Raw genomic sequence first — 17,749 nt, forward strand, 5'->3', positions numbered from 1 at the left:
AACCACAGTTTTTCATTGAATTGAGAGGATGACTATGTACACTGAACTTGTCAAATGACACTTTGTGCACTTAATAGGTGACCAGCATATAGTATACAGAGCAATTGTAAGAAAGTAAGAAAATAAGAAAATAAATAAATAAATAAACAAATAAATAGATAAATAAATACAAGTATATACATAGGCCTATATAAATAAATAGATGAATAAATAAATACAAAATGAAAATTTGCTGACACAATATCTAGAAACTTTTGTATGATTAATCCCACCAGGGTTATTCCAATAGTAAACTTCACTTGATGTTAATCTTATGAAGGAGAGAGTAATATTATGTACCACATATTTCAATAATTCTAGGGAAAAGGAAGAATATTCTTATTTTTGTGATGGTTCATCTCAGTAAAGTTCAGGATTTGTAATTGTGTAAGAAGTGTCACAAAAATATTTACTTTTCTGATTTTGGGAAAAACTACAACCATCTTGAAATAATCTCTTCTGATCACAGGAAACATTTTTTCCCCATAATGCAACTTTGAGCAGTTTACAAGAAAACAGACTGAAAATGTAAATCAAATGCTGTAACTGTAAATCTCATCAAATTGGGCTGGTGCATGATCTAAACACTGTACGAAATCTATACAGATAAAAGAAGTCAACAACATTGGTTCATTATTCATCAAAACTGGAAAGGCAATTTTTGAAACGGAGAAACTTCCTTCATCACTGCATCTGTCTGTGCCATTTTGAAACAACTCATCTATATTCATGGGCATCTAGTAGAATCTAGATTACAGTACCACAGCAAAGTATTGTTGAACCATGACTACAAAACTGGGCTCTTGCCTTTAAATATTGGTGAATCCTGCCAAACATCTAATTTTGAGCTCATGGACATCTAAAAATAGGCCATTGCATCTGTTGTATTCTATAATACTGGCTAATAATCCACTGTGGGGGATACAAGCAAAGAAGACAAACATCTCTCCCTTTATCTCAGAGACAAAAATGGAATCTTTTAAAAAAACAAAACAGGTATCGAGGAGGAAGGCTACAATACTGTACTGGTAAATGGGAGTGCTGTCAAATTTGATGACAGAATAGATACTACAAATGAGCACTGAAAAAAGGGGGTATATTGAGGAATACAGTGATCAAATCACAAACTGGGCTAAGTAATGCATTGGTCTGCACTGCAAAGTTAATATAGCACGGTATATCCTCAGAGCTGACTGAATGGTGAAGATTTTCAGGTCATCTTTTGTTGAGTAATAATAAAAACAAACAAAAAAACCTACAAATTGTACAGTACATATGTACAAACAAACCAGCATACGATTAAATCTTGCTTGTTGCTTTATACCAGTCCATAATTTAATGGAAAGTGCACTGTGTACAATGATATTTCGTGCTCACTAACACTGCTGAAATGTAGTAGCCGGCAAAGATTATCTTTACATATATTTTCTCATTTCCTGACTTTATATACAGTTTGTTAAATATATGATTTAACAATCGTTTTCCTGTCAAAAGGTATGTGTTCCAATGCAATCAGAATCAAACCCATGACATATTATTCAAACTAACAACAACAGAATTATATGCAATCTACAAAAAGGTCTTATTAATCTGGAGTGTGGTTTCAAGAAATTAGTAGTTCATCACAGTTAACACATTTTGCTAATATTCTGATTCATTTCATTTACTAATCAACTACATGTTGTATGATAAGCATGACAATAATTGTATTCATTGCAACATGGACAGATTGTCAGTCAGTGTGTCTAACAAATGCGTGGTGTACATACAGTAACATTATGAATCACAGGGGTTACACTGCAATACACAGTCTTTTACGGAAGTAACCTATGGTGCACCTTTAATTCATCATTAAAATTAAATTATGCAGAAAACTATTGACTTTTCAATTCTTATTTATTATATATTTATTTATTTATTTATCTATAGTACTATCTATCTATTTTCATTCATTTATTCATTTCTTTTTTATTTTATTTTTTTGCACACAAGGAGATAGCATGACAAGTAAATCAAATGTGGAACAAAATAAATTTAAAGTACTACTTAAGCACCACTGGCTCAGAATCAAAATAATTCCACTGTACTCAATTTACCATCTACATGCAAAAAGTGTACTATTACTTTATAAGTACAATTGTAACTGGGAACACACTCAAGGAAGCAAAGACTTTATTTCTTGTAACCAGGTGAATATTGGGTGTATTTGTAATAATGAAGCCACTTCAAATTTCATGACAGCACAAGCTATCCTCTTTATATCAGAAACTGTCTCTCATTTGCAAGAACAAAATTCTCTGTGAAAAAAAAAGACTTCCAACATCATTTGGAATACTGATCTTCCTCATTGAAAAAAAAAACAAAAAACAAAGAAACATACCAAAAGACAAAAACACACATGCACAAACAAACAACAACACAAACAGCAAACTTTGACCTCTAAGTTAACATCATTTAGTGTGGAATTATAACATTGCCCTGCAACACCCTACATACATTTTACAATTTGTACAACAGTTGCGTGATGTGTTTGAATCACATATATTGTGAATTCATTATACACACACTATTTGCCCTGATGTGGAATTAGTGTAATGATGTATTTTTTGGTTTGTTGCTGTTATGTTTTGAATGCAAGTCACACTTAACGGAGACTACTGCAATCTGGAAGTAGAAATACACCCTTATCAAAAATTTCCTCAATTATGTGAAACCATGCTGTTATTTACAAAGGGCAGGGATGCAAGCATTTTCACGTCATGAGCAGGTAGGTTCCAAAGATCAATTAGGAAGGTATTTGTCTGTCACCTGCATCTAAATTGGCAAAGATACCGTAATTCCCAAATCAGAGAAGCTTTTATATTTCCTTGCCACGACATGAAGAGATGATTTAATTTTTCAGGGAGCCTTTTGCAGAATTGGTGAGACATTGTAGCTGCACAAGGCCTTAATCTCCTTTTAACCCGTTGAGGATGGGCTGATTTTGCTACAACCTGCATTTCCCATAGACACTTGCCCGAGATATTCGGGACTCATCCTCAACAGGTAAATAGTGTAAGCACTGTTCTGTCAAGAGGTCCAACATTATCATTACCTAGACAATGCCACTGACTGAATACCAAAGTCCAGCAAAGCATCTTGGGTGTTAGGTATTGGCTAAAACACACTGTGGAGGGTCAGAACCCATGATCTAATGTCCTTGAGTCTACTACACCAACCACGTGCCTGACTGTCAAACTGCAAACATTGCACTCCACCTTGCGGAAATGTTTCTATGAGATGGCAAACATCAGAGGTGGAGGCCCTCAACATTTCTAGTCAAAAATTTTTCCCAGAATGACAAGTGGGAGCAGAAATGCATTGATATACTATCAAAGTCCAAATGATGATGACTCAGAGAAAGACAGTGTGCAATGGAAAGATATCACTATATGAAAAACAGTAGGTGCTTGATGAGTATATATCCTAGTTGTTCTGGCACTAAACTATTTTTTCTTTTGTGCAAATGCTTCTGTTCAAAACTCTTTATGTTTGCCCACAGCATTTGTTTGCAAATGTGGCAGTGAACTTAAGAGATCTATTTTATACATTGTGGGTTTTCAGTTTATCCCCCCCCCCCCAACTGAATTATTAAAAAAAGACAGCAGCCATTGTTAAAATACAAGTTGGACACACACAATCAGGTGAAAATGATACAACAGTCCGACAAGAAAGTCACAGTGTGATTGTTTGCATGAACAGGGTAATTTACAGCTCCCAACCTGCAACAAACTTGTGCACTGTGCTGATCAGAAAAGAAAGCACACCAAAAAATGTGCCACAAAGTGAATAAATGTGTGCTACAATCTATGACAACTTTCTGTTTTAATACTTCACCACACTATGCAAAAGAGAGGGCCTTATCCTTCTTTCTCTCTCTCTAGCTTTCTCCACAGCACTTCACAATTACAAGAAGTCATAAATGTTATAACTTACCCCACAACCAAGAAGGAGATTAATGTTCCAGCAAAAGCATATGTCAGGATTGACCCCAGATTGCGGAAAAAGTGTCTCTGCAAAGATGAAAGGAAACCTTGTAATTTCTTTGACAAATTTTGTATATTTTAGTAAATTACATGAATGAAATGTTTCTCTTGCCCTTTTCCAGCTGGAAAATGATAAAATGACAAATTTTTCCTTCACACTTTACTTACACAACAGCTACACGAAATTCAACCACAATTACAGATATGAAGAATATTTCAGACAACATGAAGTTTTATTGCCTATTTTGAATGTTTCAGTAATCTGTTGTACTGAGCTGTTACCTTATGAACAGCATTTTGTGTGTGACTTCAGAGAGGTTTTCTTCAAGGTATTTTCATACTTGATAATACAATGTATATCTAAATTTTGACCTAAGTATGACTTAAATTGCATTAACAATTTGAAAATGTTGGAAAATAGTTCACAGGACTAATTTGATTCAAGATAAACTGATTTCTTTCTGGGAGGCAAAAGAAGGTGTGAAAACCTGCTAATAAACCACTGCAAAGCAAATGAGTAACTTTATAACTGATGAAAATCCTGTATACAGAAATCAGCCATAAGAAATATATCAATATTTCCTTACCCGTTTCAGACTGTAGCCAGCATAGAATATGATTGGAGGAAGCAAGATGTTGAAGAATATTTCCGGATCAAATTGAAGCTGTCAAGAGGAAATAAAGAAAACAAATAAAGTACAGCAATGACATATTTGTTATGGAAATTTTCAGGGGTGACACCATTCAATATCATAGATGCATGTGCTGTGCTATAAATGTTTACACTGTACATTGATTTTGGTAGCTTTGGGTCAGAAACAAATACCACCAGTAATATATCATCTTAAGATTTAATGATAACATACACGTGTATACCTCAAAAGCAGTCCTACATTAGTTATGATAGTGTTATCCAGTCACCCTAAAAACGAAAAATATTCTGAAGAAGAATATCACACTGGAACAAAATTTGCATTGCAACACTGCCAGCATGGATCCCAGGTAGCTTCTGGCACATCAGAATAACAAACAGAGGTTTGGTCAAATCTGTCTTTCCTGTTTTGTTTTTGTTTGTTTGTTTGTTTTTTAAGGGATGGTACAGAATTGGTTGAGATGAGGATTCAGCTTTAAACTTTTTGCAAAATATTCAGAACCCACTTATAAAATGTTAAAAAGCATACAATTCTGAGAGGAATTCAAAGCATATTTAATGAAAATTGGTCTTCAAATGGCTGAGTTCTATATCCAACAAAAAAGTAAGACAAAGCTGCAATCCTAATAAAAGGTGAGTCTTGCCTTTTATCAAGATTGCATTGTTTTGGATATAAAGCCATTTCAAAACCAATTTTCATGAAATAAACTTTGAATTCCTCTTAGAATTATATACTCTTTCATATTTCATAAGAGGTTCCTCATTATCTCACACGCAAAAAAGTTGAAAACCCTAAAGCCCCATCTCAACCAAGACTATACCATCCCTTTAACCTGGATACTGTGATATGATTAAAGACAGGGCAAATGTGTATACATGAAACCACTGCCCATATTTCATTACATAATCTAGTTTTGTCTTTGCTTTGTTTTATTTCCCAACCAAGGGAGGTTCATGCATTTGAAACTTAGAATACCATGGAAACCATCAATAGCATGAAAGAGGTTTGCTATAGAAATCACATTCAATAGGCCTCCCAATATGTTGTCTACTAAACCTTCATTGAAGCTGCATTGACTACAGTTGCTGGGAGTACCATGCTATTTGCAATCCACTTTATTTTCCTATGGACTTTCAGATACTGTAGACACATTCCAGTAAATTCACATAAATACCTGAAGTGAGGGGGGGGGGGGTAAAAGATATAAGAGTGGCATCTCTAAAGATTCATCATCAAGCAAACAGTTGATGCAAATTCTCTACTAACTTCCACATCAGCACTTTCAATTTCTGAATCATTTTCGTGAGGATAAAAAAAGAGAGAGAAAGTGACTGGTTAGAGGGATGGTACAGTTTTGGTTGAGATGGGAGATTCAGATTTTAACTGTTTGTGAGATAAGAAACCACATATGAAATATTAAAGAGGATACAATTCTAAGAGGAAATGAAAATTTATTTGATGAAAATTGGTTCTGAAATGGCCGAGATAAAAAACAGAGTAAAACAAAGTGGTCCTAATAAATGGTAGGTTCCACCTCCTTTAATTAGTATCTCTTTGTTTTTGGATACATCTCAGCCATTTCAAAACCAATTTCATCAGACCAACTTCAAATTCCTCTTAGAATTGTATGCTCTTTCATATTTTATAAACTTGTGGTTTCTCATTATCTCACAATAATGTTGGAAATCTGAAGTCCCATCTCCCCCAAAACTAATTCATCCCTTTAACACAGATGTTATGAAATTCTACACTGACTTCTATACTGGGTGGATATGTAAAAGCTATTGCGCTGAGGTGGAAGTACTTTGTACAACTTTATAGGATTATGTCTGAGAACTTTCTGTGTGCCTCTTCTTTCCTCAACTGACCTTTGACCCAAAGTCACGCGATTTCTCCTGGACCTGGCCCACTACGCTGTCACGGATGTAGAGGAAGGTGACGTTCTGTGAACCCAACTCATCGTACACCAGGTGGAGATAGAGATCCATAGGGGCGATGCCTGATCCACATTTGCCCTTCTCTACAGCCACATAAGAATCCTCCCCATTTCCACTGGATACGTAGAATACTATCACCCCCACAATTACTCCTGAGGTAGAAAATAAAAACATGAAGAAGAATATGACAATGTGGACATTTAAAAAAAAAAAATCACATTGGTCTATACTTCAACCAAGTGCAGAAACATACCCTTCTAAGTGGGACAAAATAGAAACAAACCAGTATCATAATAAACAGTGTAACTTGTAAACACTCACATGGGTATGACTTGACACATGATCAACACATTCCTAACAAAGCCTAAGGTATTAGTATTGATAATAAAGAAAATGTGTAAAGTTAATTTGCTCATAGAGTTTCATACTAGTTGGCAATCAGTTGTACTAGTTGGCAATCATCTTGTGTTTTTGTCATCAATGATCTGCATAACTTGCCATAAGGTTAAGATAGCCAAATCACTGCATTTAATTTTGGAGGCAAAAAGCTAGTTTATCAACTGGTATGAGTACATCATATATGGGTGACTGAAAAAAAAAAAAGAATGCATCTGATCAATTCAACAAACACACACACAACACACACATACACACTCACACTGATTAAAAGTTAGGAAGTATCATTTCCTGATATGATAGTGGCTTGCTTTGCCTTCGATCAGTGTAACATTACAATAACAACATCATCTGATCATGCATCATCCATCTGATCATGCCCGTCTTGTCAAAGCAGCAAGCCAATGGCAATGACATTGTTCATCAACAACAAGCTGCTGTCAGTGCTGAGACTGATGAAAACTGCTGCCATAAACGCCCGCACGTACTGTAATCATACAACTCGTGTCAAGTTTATCCTCCCCTCGGACTTGTGCGTGGTGGTCTTCATGCCCATCATGGTCTCTGACTACACAACAGTCAACACCTAACATAGCCCGACCAGACGCTGTTACGCTATGCGACGTACCATGTACAGCGACTGGGCTGTGTATAGTTACACCTAACACCAACACAACAGTCTATCCATCACCTGCAATTTCTCTCTAGGAGTTTACTACTGTACTGTTCATGCATTACATTTTGACAAGGTCTATAATAGAGTAGAAGGTATCAGTAAGATATAATACAGTCTCAGGTTCCTCGTAAGGACGTTTTACTACTAACCGTATATCATTGCTAGGCCTGTCTCGTGCATGAAGCGAAAGCGGTGGTGTTTGAACAGCCATGTTGTGAGGATTGTGACAACCAACAGCACGAGGAACAATAACAAGTTCAGGGAGTCCTGTCGATGCTGCTTTTCGACGTTTTGCAAGGCGACTTTTCCCGGCTCCACCTCGCAGCCGAGACTTGTGCTTGTGGTGCTGCCGATGGTTGTCTGCGACCGACAACAGACGACCAAAATTAAAACTATTGAGGTGGTGATGATCACCTGTGCCGGTGCATCCCGGCGAAAGGAGGCCATGTTTGCTTCTTATTACCTGCACTGCTTAGCTAGCTGTTCGTTCAGCTATATTCGCGTAGCTTCACAATCGATTGATCAGGTAGTGGGAGGTGTTTTCACTTCCGGTGTCCTGTGATATGAATCGATTGTGATCTCTTTTCTGTGTGTGTTTCCGTGAGTGCCATTTCTATTTCTATTTCCTTTTTCTTTATCCTCTTTGTATTTTTTCTTCTTCTTCTCCTGCTCCTTTTTTTTTTCTTCTTCTTCTTCTTCTTCTTCTTTTTCTTCTTCTTCTTTTTCTTCTTCTTCTTCTTTTTTTTTTGTGACTTTTCAAAATGTACACATCACTCTTGCACACTATTCGCACAGTGAATATAGTGTTTACATACAAAATATTTTAAAAGAGGGGGTACATATTCGCCCTCGAACTTTTCATTTTTTTTTTTTGGCATTTTAATACACCGCGAGTGGTTCACAATTTCCATGGGGTAAAGTCGAGGTGTTAAATGCAAATCAGATGAAGTATAACAGTAATTGATGACTGCATTTGTAGTCGGCATGATTACATTATCATGACAGCTAATGGAGGTTTTTACAACGGTGCTGCAGTCAGCTTGTTAGCAGAAAGTTCGTAACTATGATATTGAGAACTAATTGTTGTTTTCAGTGGGTATATATGCATGATTAACTCAGATATCCTTATTTGGCCAGGTTATGGCGTACATGCTGGGGTGACAGCGGATAGTATATAAGGGCCAAAACCATTAAAAATGTACAATTCAGGTTTTGAAATTTTGAAAAAATAAAGTTTTCTAAAAAACATTCCGACAACGAAAAATTGCTAGAGGATACACTGAATTTCAACCTAAACAAAAATGAGCAACAAATATTGCAAACTTTTTATGTTCTGAAATTTGAAGCTGAACATGAAAATTTCACCACTGTAACTTACGTTACTGCGCTTATTTTTCTTTGACCATATTCATTCTGTTTAGGGATGGACAATGCAACTATCCTTCTGTTGGTGGATAGTTTCGAAGATATGACCATTCTTATTTCAATGTGCCTGCTATATTTTTCATTCATTTGATGAGTATACTGTAACCGTGAATTAAGATATTGATAGATATGATGGAGGTTGTTAACTATGTAAAGTTAGATTGTTTCCTATATTTTTTTTATTCGTACACATAGAACTTGTAGAAAACTGCCAAATGATTTTAGATGGATTTGTCCTACACATATTCTCAAACAATCTCAGTCACCATAGGACAAATGAAAATGTGACTGTTTAAACCTTGGTAACGTTTGTTACGCATATGAGTCACGTATGTTACATAAATGTATTAAACACTAAAAAAGAAGATAAATTTTAAGAGTTCTAATAAATATCAAGAGTACCAGCGTTGCAAGACCTTCAGTACTTCTGGAAGCAGATTTATTTAATTGCCGTCTGATGTTATCGTCCTTATATAGTATAATGTACCATACATTTGGCCTAATATGAAAAATTGGAATAAGATATTTAAATTTCAAGAGTTTATTTTGTCTGAATATTATGAGTTTCACTGCAAAATTACCTGTTGAAGTGCCTGTTTAAAACCAAATGAATGCATTTATATAAGAGTCACTAAAGACATTGTCAAGAACCCCTAAAATGTATCAGTGTGTACTTTAAACAATTGTAACGTATGTTTCAAATGTTTTCAGATTGAAATATTTATCACTCGAAAATGGAGATGCATTGGAAAAAGCATTAAAAAGGAATGATACATCGCTAAACAACATTGCACAGTGTGAGTGCACAAGCTGGTCAGCACTTAACTGTTTAGCATATCAAAGTTTACATCAATAAGGTATATCAGACATAAGAGTGAAAAATGTGAAATAAATCACAGCGAGCCTATGAAGTTTAACATGCAAACACCAGCACTGCTTTATGATTAATAATGCATGATTACCACTAGTTTCATTAATGAATAAACCATGCATTAGTGTTGCTTAAAACGTACAGATTTCTTGGCACATTATTCAATAATGTGCCATGGTAAGTTTTAAGCAACAATAATGCATGGTTTGGGTGATAGTCACAAAAATACAGAATTATGAACAATTTAAGAGTGGTCACGTAGATAGACAGCTTTCTCACGGTTTTAGATTGAGAGTATAACTGACCTATGACACACTAGTCTATAAAGACAACAATGATAAACACAAAAAGGCGCACCTTTCATAATTTGGATGCCCCCTTGTTTTGTTCTTCTTTTTTTTGGGGGGGGGGGGGGGAGAGGCAATGGAAAAGGCATAGAAATGTCAGAAGAACAAATTGCAATTCTTCTATTTCCATTACATAGAATAAAAGTTCGGTGACATACAAATTGTCTTCAATGTATATTACATCATTGTAAAAGACAACTGTAAACTCACAATTTGGTATTTTTCTGCAAAAGGCAACTGTCAATAAAAGGTATAGTGGGTTGGCCAGTGTAGGAGAGAATAATGCAAAAGTGGCGAGTTGTTTTAGAGTGAAATTATATAAAATTTGGTATAAGAGCGTTAGTATGACGCTTCCCTCTATTTTCTTGGTTAAACATATTTTCATTAATATCTCGGAAGAGTTTAGATTGGGTAGAAATTTTTATGAATGATTTTCGGTGCATAAACAAGGAAATTTACATACATTTCATCCTTTCAATTTGATATCTACAAGCCAACACTTTTATCCAGTACCTTTCATTGTAAAGCATACATAAGTATACATCATTAGCAAGTAAATAAATTTGTGAATCAATTTCCTTGTCAATCCTTGTCAATCAAGTCGACATTATCACCTTCCCTTTGCTGAGATCGGTTTAAGTCTTCTTTTATTTTCTTGCCGAAGGCTCTGTGCTTTTTAACTCTTTCATTTTTTTTATCTACGCTCTTGTTTTTCCCAACTCTTAAGATTTTCCACAGGAACGTTATACTTTTTTACAGATGTTTCTCGGCTTTACTCTCTAAAAAAAAAATCAAGTGAAAGTATTCACTCTTAACTGGGTGAATAAAAAAAAAGAGTGAATTTAGAGTGAAAATGTTCATTTTCACTCTTTTTAGAGTGACCTCAGGGACCACCCCTAAATCTTCGAGTGATCCCTGAGCTCACCCCAAAATGAGTGAAAATGAACTTTTTTCACTCAAAATTCATTCCAATTTTACTCTAAATTCACTCTTTTTAGTATTCACTCCATGAAGAGTGAATATTTACACTCAATTTTTAAAGAGAGTACTTCTTCTCCAATCTTTTCCTTTTTCCTTCCTCAGTAATCGGCCTGAATCTTGGCTCTTGATTTTCCCATTTTGACCTCTTGGAACCCAAGGAGTAATGATAAGATTCCCTTCACAGAGAAATAAGAAAATCCATACTGCAAATCAATAATAAGATATTCTTACATAATTACGTAACCTACGTTACCTCTAATTTCAAGGAATGAAGTGTCACATAATGAATTTGGTAGACTACAATCACTATAACTTTGAAGTAAATGATATGATAATTCAAATGAAAACAATTATTTTCATCGTTCATATATCATTAACATACATTTGGATTGATTTTGATAGAGTGATTGAAACCTACGTTATCAGGGTATTCAGGGCCTCATTGACAATGATTATCGCCAAAAAGAATGGTTAGTTCAAGCCTAAAAGTTAAATATGTTTTTCATCTGTCTATTTATGGATGTTAGTCTTTTTTAGGATAAAGCTTTGGTGAAAAGTACGACAGTGTACTTGCAGATGTAAAATTGAAACCTACGTTACCTTAAGTGAAACCTACGTTACAACATTGACCCTATGTTTAGGTACCTTAATGTTGTATAAATATCTGAGCGAGATGTAAACTTGTTATTCTCCTCGACAAAGCAAACACCAAAGTACTTGCTTATAGTAAAAGTGTACCAATATTTGAATGTAATTACGCTAAACATGACTTTGAAAATATATATACCGTTCGCTCAGATACTGAGAAAGATCTCGTGCAGTCCATTCCCTGTGAGTCGTCAACGTGATGCGCCATTTTGTCGCAAGGACTGTTTCTAAGCAACTATGGAGTAAGATGGTTCTAGATAGCACTTGTTATCGATGAATGGTTGCAATGTTAGTGAATCTAATTAAGATTATTTTTTCGGGGGTAACGTATGTTTCAGTAACGTAAGTTAAATCTAACCTTCGATGTGACTTTTTCAAGCGATTAGTAATGGCTCATTTAATTGAAAACTCAGTGTAGAGATTGGGGTACCGTATGCCTATGTTTGGTATCTTCCTTGTAACATTTTCATTTTTAATTTTCCATAGCGGTGGTAACGTATGTTTCATTTCTTAACCATACGGTCTGAAACATGTTAGTGCTTGAAGCTTTTTCTCTGCAGCAGATAACCAGGTGGCACAACTATTGTTTACAGCATTGGACGAGACATTTTTTAAGTTTTTAGGACGGATAATTCACAATTTCAACCCCAGGGAATGTTTTAAAGGAAAACTTGAAATCATAGTAACGTATGTTTCACAGGCCTTTGCGACAATTTTGACTTGTAAAATAATTCAACTGAATAGTTTTCAATTATATTTCTTTTTATTCTAACGTGTAGGCAAATGGCTTAATTTGCCTTAGAACAAGTTTTAATGAAAAAAGATCATGCTTTCATTTGCATAATAGTAACATATCGGCAAAACTATTAATTTGCGACATGCTGTTTTTGGTGGGTTTACCATCTTTATGAATGCATAACTTCCGAAAGAATCATAACTGGATGTTCAAATTCTCGGCAGTTCTAGTTAACAATGTACTAACGGTAACTATTACCCGAAACCTATGACAATCGGTCGTTGCTTTATTTTTTCTTTGGTAAAACTATTGCGACAAGTATTTCACTAAATTGTACATATTTAGTGGTTTTGAACCATAAACGTCGCAAAACACTGTGCGGCGTAATATGGGGAGCAACAAGCTCTACACCGAAAAAGAAGAAAACGTTATGGCTTTTCAAAAAAAAAAAAATGCTTTGTTTACATCATGCTTGCAAGCTATTCACATATACATGTTATGATGTGTACATACAAGTCAAAACAATTCAGTAGATGACTGTGCTTACAGTCTGCATGAAGATTTCTCATAACGAGCAAAGAGTGACACAGAAAACAATAATATTTGCACTTTTTTTTGCATTTTTGCATTTTTGCACACTTTTCCCATGGTGAAAGCGGTGTAAACATACAAAATATATTTTTTAAAGTCTTCTTCTTCTTCTTCTTCTTCCTAATTCTTCTTCTTCCTCTTCTTCTTTTTCTTCTTCTTCTTCTCCTTCTTCTTCTTTTCATTCTCCTCCTTCTTCTAAATGTCATTATGGAGCAAAAAAAAAAAGGACAGGAAAAAGAATGAAAACATCATGGGATGTAGTTAGGATATATGATGGTGGGATTTGGTACACTAAAAAAATCAAGGCAACACTAAAAATCTCTGCTGGGCTCTGGGCCCTTTTCGTTGTTAAAACAAATGTCTACTAAATCAAATTCGATCCCCATATGCTACACGTTATAATTATGATTTTAAATGATACACAATATTTACAAATTATGTGGACCAGGACTTCTGAGGATCTCCATTAACTTTCTCAGCCACCAAACAATTAATGCTCATTTTTAGAATACTATTTTGTTTATCAATTTGTAGAATAAAGTCGTTAGTTATGATACATGGTATGAGGATCATATACATGTATATTTCTCAGGAAAGAAGAGTAAGCTTTAGGAGGAAAATTTCTAGACTTCACCTACTGTACAAAATCATGAATGGAGAAGTAGGAATTGAGGCCGACGCCTACATCAAAATAAATAACAGAGGGGGAAGAACAACCACGAGGAACAGCAGAATTAAAAATCCAAAGGACACTGACCAAGGGAGACATACACATCAGTACAACGTACACATTCTTCCACAGGACAGCAGTGGATTGGAATATAGTACTTGATGAGGAAACACTCACGTCTACCTTCCATGCAGACTCAAAATGGGAAACACTTCTCATACTGTGCACATCCCATGACCAATCACAATGAATGTTGGTGGAGTACAGTTGATATTCTGAGTATGCCGACGGAACCGAAACAGAAACAGAAGCAGAAATGTGCAGCACTAGTTTTCCCATGCAGATATTTTCCCACACATCCTTATATAAATATTAATTGCTCTAATTTCCACAAAACAGAACATGCTATAAAATCACACCATTAAACTGTTCACCATTATTGCACATGTCATCTCTAGTGCATTCCATTTCTGATTATACAAATCAACCATAATAACAAGAAATATAATGGAAATCGAATCAACAGAAATATTGAAAGACTTGTTTAGAGTTCATGTATTTTCGTTAAGACACATTTCATTCACGATTCTGCAAAACCTTGTTACATATCTTGATATTTAAGCTTTTTTAATAACATTATAAAGTTTCTTCTAAAAATGGTAACATAACAAATCAGCAAAGGTGAGACTGCCTGATCAAATGACTATCAACTCTTCTCTAATTTTCACTGATCCTTGTTGACAATTGTGTTCCGCCCCTTTCTAAGAAAACAGGGGAAGTCACTGGGGATTTCGAGGGGGCGTGGCAGTAAAGGGAGAGAAAATGAGTGAATCGATCTCTAAACTTGGAATCGATTCCACATACAATTTTTTATCGATTGGTTCATACCCGAGTACAATACAGTACTTTGGAAGGAACGTACAAAGTGACATTTGCTTCCATTCTATTCGAGGGATTTATGCTGTACGAGAAATTAGGGATTGAGATAGAAGAATATTGTTAGCAGAAATAAATGTCGATCCTCCAGATATCTTTAAGCATGTAAAAATTCATTTGTAATAATGCTATGTGCAAAATTTACTAACCAGCTCCTAAATTGTTTACCTGGTACAATCTTTTCACTGTGTGTATACTCAATTGCACTGTCATCCCTGATGACGGGTAAAACCCCCACAAATTCAGATTTTTAATTAAAATCAAGATTGGCATTTAATGCATTCCTCTGTTGTGACATTATTACTGCTATTTCTAGTACTGCCAACACGCGAAGCATCTACAATATATATATATATATATATATATATATATATATATAGCGAAAACTTTGAGCAAAGAAAATGAGTTTTCATCGGGATTCGAACCCGAGACCTCCGGATTGCTAGACCGGTGCTCTACCGACTGAGCTATTGAAAGCCCTAGATCAGTGTTCGTCCCAAACCCTTAACTCTCTTTGCTCGTGTGGTCAGAAGCTATAGTGTGTGTATGTGCGGCACACACACACACACACACACACACATTAACCTGACATAAACCCAAATGATGTAAATCAACTTTGGAATAAATGTGAGGGATCGGCGAAGCGATGCAGCTTTTTTGTAATATATTTTGAAACAAGGAAAGAAAAACTGACCAGACACAATTATAATAATAAATAGCGAAAACTTTGAGCAAAGAAAATGGGTTTTCATCGGGATTCGAACCCGAGACCTCCGGATTACTAGACCGGTGTTCTACCGACTGAGCTATTGAAAGCCCTAGAAAGCCTGTGTGTGGCGCACATACACACACTATAGCTTCTGACCACACGAGCAAAGAGAGTTAAGGGTTTGGGACGAACACTGATCTAGGGCTTTCAATAGCTCAGTCGGTAGAGCACCAGTCTAGTAATCCGGAGGTCTCGGGTTCGAATCCCAATGAAAACCCATTTTCTTTGCTCAAAGTTTCGCTATTTATTATTATAATTGTTTCTGGTCAGTTTTTCTTTCCTTGTTTCAATATATATATATATATATATATATATATATATGTATATATATATATGTATATATGTATATATATATATATATATATATATACATATATATATATATGTATATATACATGTATATATATATATATATGTATATATATATATATATGTATATATATATATATATATATATATATATATACTGACATCAAAGGACTTAACCACAACATGGCGGGGCGGTGCAAGAACAGTAAATCTATTGACAGCAAATCTTGCACATTAATAGACGTGGCTGGTGTTGGGTAGCACCCCTTTAATCATCGAGCATTTGTTTCTATATATATATATATATATATATATATATATATATATATATATTATATACATTGTAAGTTGTGTCTATGGGGTTTTGGTACTAGCCATGGTTCAGTGGCCTGGGGCCACTAAAAACTGATGTTGGACCACCAATTTTCTAACAAGGCTATCTTTAGGGGCCAAATTAGGCACTTAAAATTCCAAAAGGATTTTGTTTCCTTTTATTTTTGGCCACTACATTGTGTGTGCGTGTGTTTTGTTGTTGTTTTTGGGGGCGGAGGGGAACAAAATTTCACTTTGAAAGATCTTAGTGGCATGAATGGGCCATCAGAGATTTTAAAAAATGTCGAGCCCCGCTGTAAGATTATCATTTCTAATAAAATTACCTCTGGTCTAAATGTTGTTTTGAAGGCAAGTCATTTGTTTGTTCTATATGTCTATTTCAGAGAAAAATCTAACAAACATCATAACAAAACTGTTTAAAAAATACATGAATAAAAGAAAAAATAGGGTAAAAATACAGGTAGACAAAATTGTTCCATCCCCAGAGCCAATAAACATAGACACAACTAAATAGATGAGTTCATTGTAAAACCATTTTCCAGTTGTGTACACATACATGTATATGTTTATTAGATATCTATTTTGGATAGAGCACTTATGCTGAACTGATTATTTGAATAATATAGTTCTGGCTTTGGTCAGTTGCCTGACAGCAGTGGAATCAACAACATTCTTGGAACTCCAGTAAATCACATGATACACACACATTCACAACTATCAGCACAAGTGAGAATACTTCTTCGGTTTTATTTTGTTTTGTTTTTTTGTTTGTTTTTTTTTAATGTAGAAATACACATGCATTTTACATGCTGGTGAGTAGACTATTGATAAAATCCTGTTGGGAACGCAAGCAAACTTTGGAGCTGCTACTGACAACATTACTCAATGCAGGGTGCATGAAATTTGAATACCGGTATACATTATATATATATTGATACACTGGTCAATATATACCATAGTATAACTGATTAATTTTAGATACATTGTATCTTGTACACTGACAGATATCAAGCCAAAGTATGGTTATCATACAAACACAGTATGAGAATGACATTACATGTATCATGATTAATCATACAGAGTATGAGAATGACTTTAAAAACTAATTACTCATACACACATCAAAATTATATCTAATACATTACGAGAATAGATATAAAATGCAGCACCAAGTTCATTTATGAGGGAAGAGAAAAGAAAACTTGGAAAAATGTGTAATGAAGAAACAATAGATAAAGCATGTAAATACCACACAGGCCTTTGTCACCAAAAACCACAAACGAGCGTAAATTCCCAATCAACATGAGGTGTTCAGTCCTTGTAAAGTTATAAAGACATACGAAAGAGCTGTTTGTAGGGTACAAAATCTGCTTTGCCTTGATAGATATATGAATGGACAATCATGCC

At 34.9% G+C, this 17,749-nt stretch overlaps 1 protein-coding gene and 1 non-coding gene across 2 annotated transcripts in view; both read right to left on the reverse strand.

The window, feature by feature from the left end:
• The window catches only part of LOC139745269 (sodium/hydrogen exchanger 9-like), a 30,188-nt gene extending 22,015 nt beyond the window's left edge, over positions 1-8,173 (reverse strand). Inside the window, exons 1-4 of the mRNA XM_071655669.1 lie at positions 7,876-8,173; positions 6,586-6,806; positions 4,652-4,729; positions 4,015-4,091 (exon numbers count right to left, since the gene is read on the reverse strand). Of these exons, the coding sequence (XP_071511770.1) occupies positions 4,015-4,091; positions 4,652-4,729; positions 6,586-6,806; positions 7,876-8,173 (674 nt within the window). The remainder of the gene's footprint in view (positions 1-4,014; positions 4,092-4,651; positions 4,730-6,585; positions 6,807-7,875) is intronic.
• A 7,162-nt stretch (positions 8,174-15,335) lies between these two features.
• Trnaa-agc (transfer RNA alanine (anticodon AGC)) lies at positions 15,336-15,409 on the reverse strand. The gene has a single exon. It is a non-coding gene; the product is annotated as a tRNA-Ala (tRNA).
• Positions 15,410-17,749: the final 2,340 nt, after the last annotated feature.

This window comes from Diadema antillarum, unplaced genomic scaffold (genome assembly GCF_040938485.1).
Source record: "Diadema antillarum isolate AM-2024a unplaced genomic scaffold, OU_Dant_1.0 seq00001249_RagTag, whole genome shotgun sequence".
In the NCBI taxonomy this organism is placed as follows: Eukaryota; Metazoa; Echinodermata; class Echinoidea; order Diadematoida; family Diadematidae; genus Diadema; species Diadema antillarum.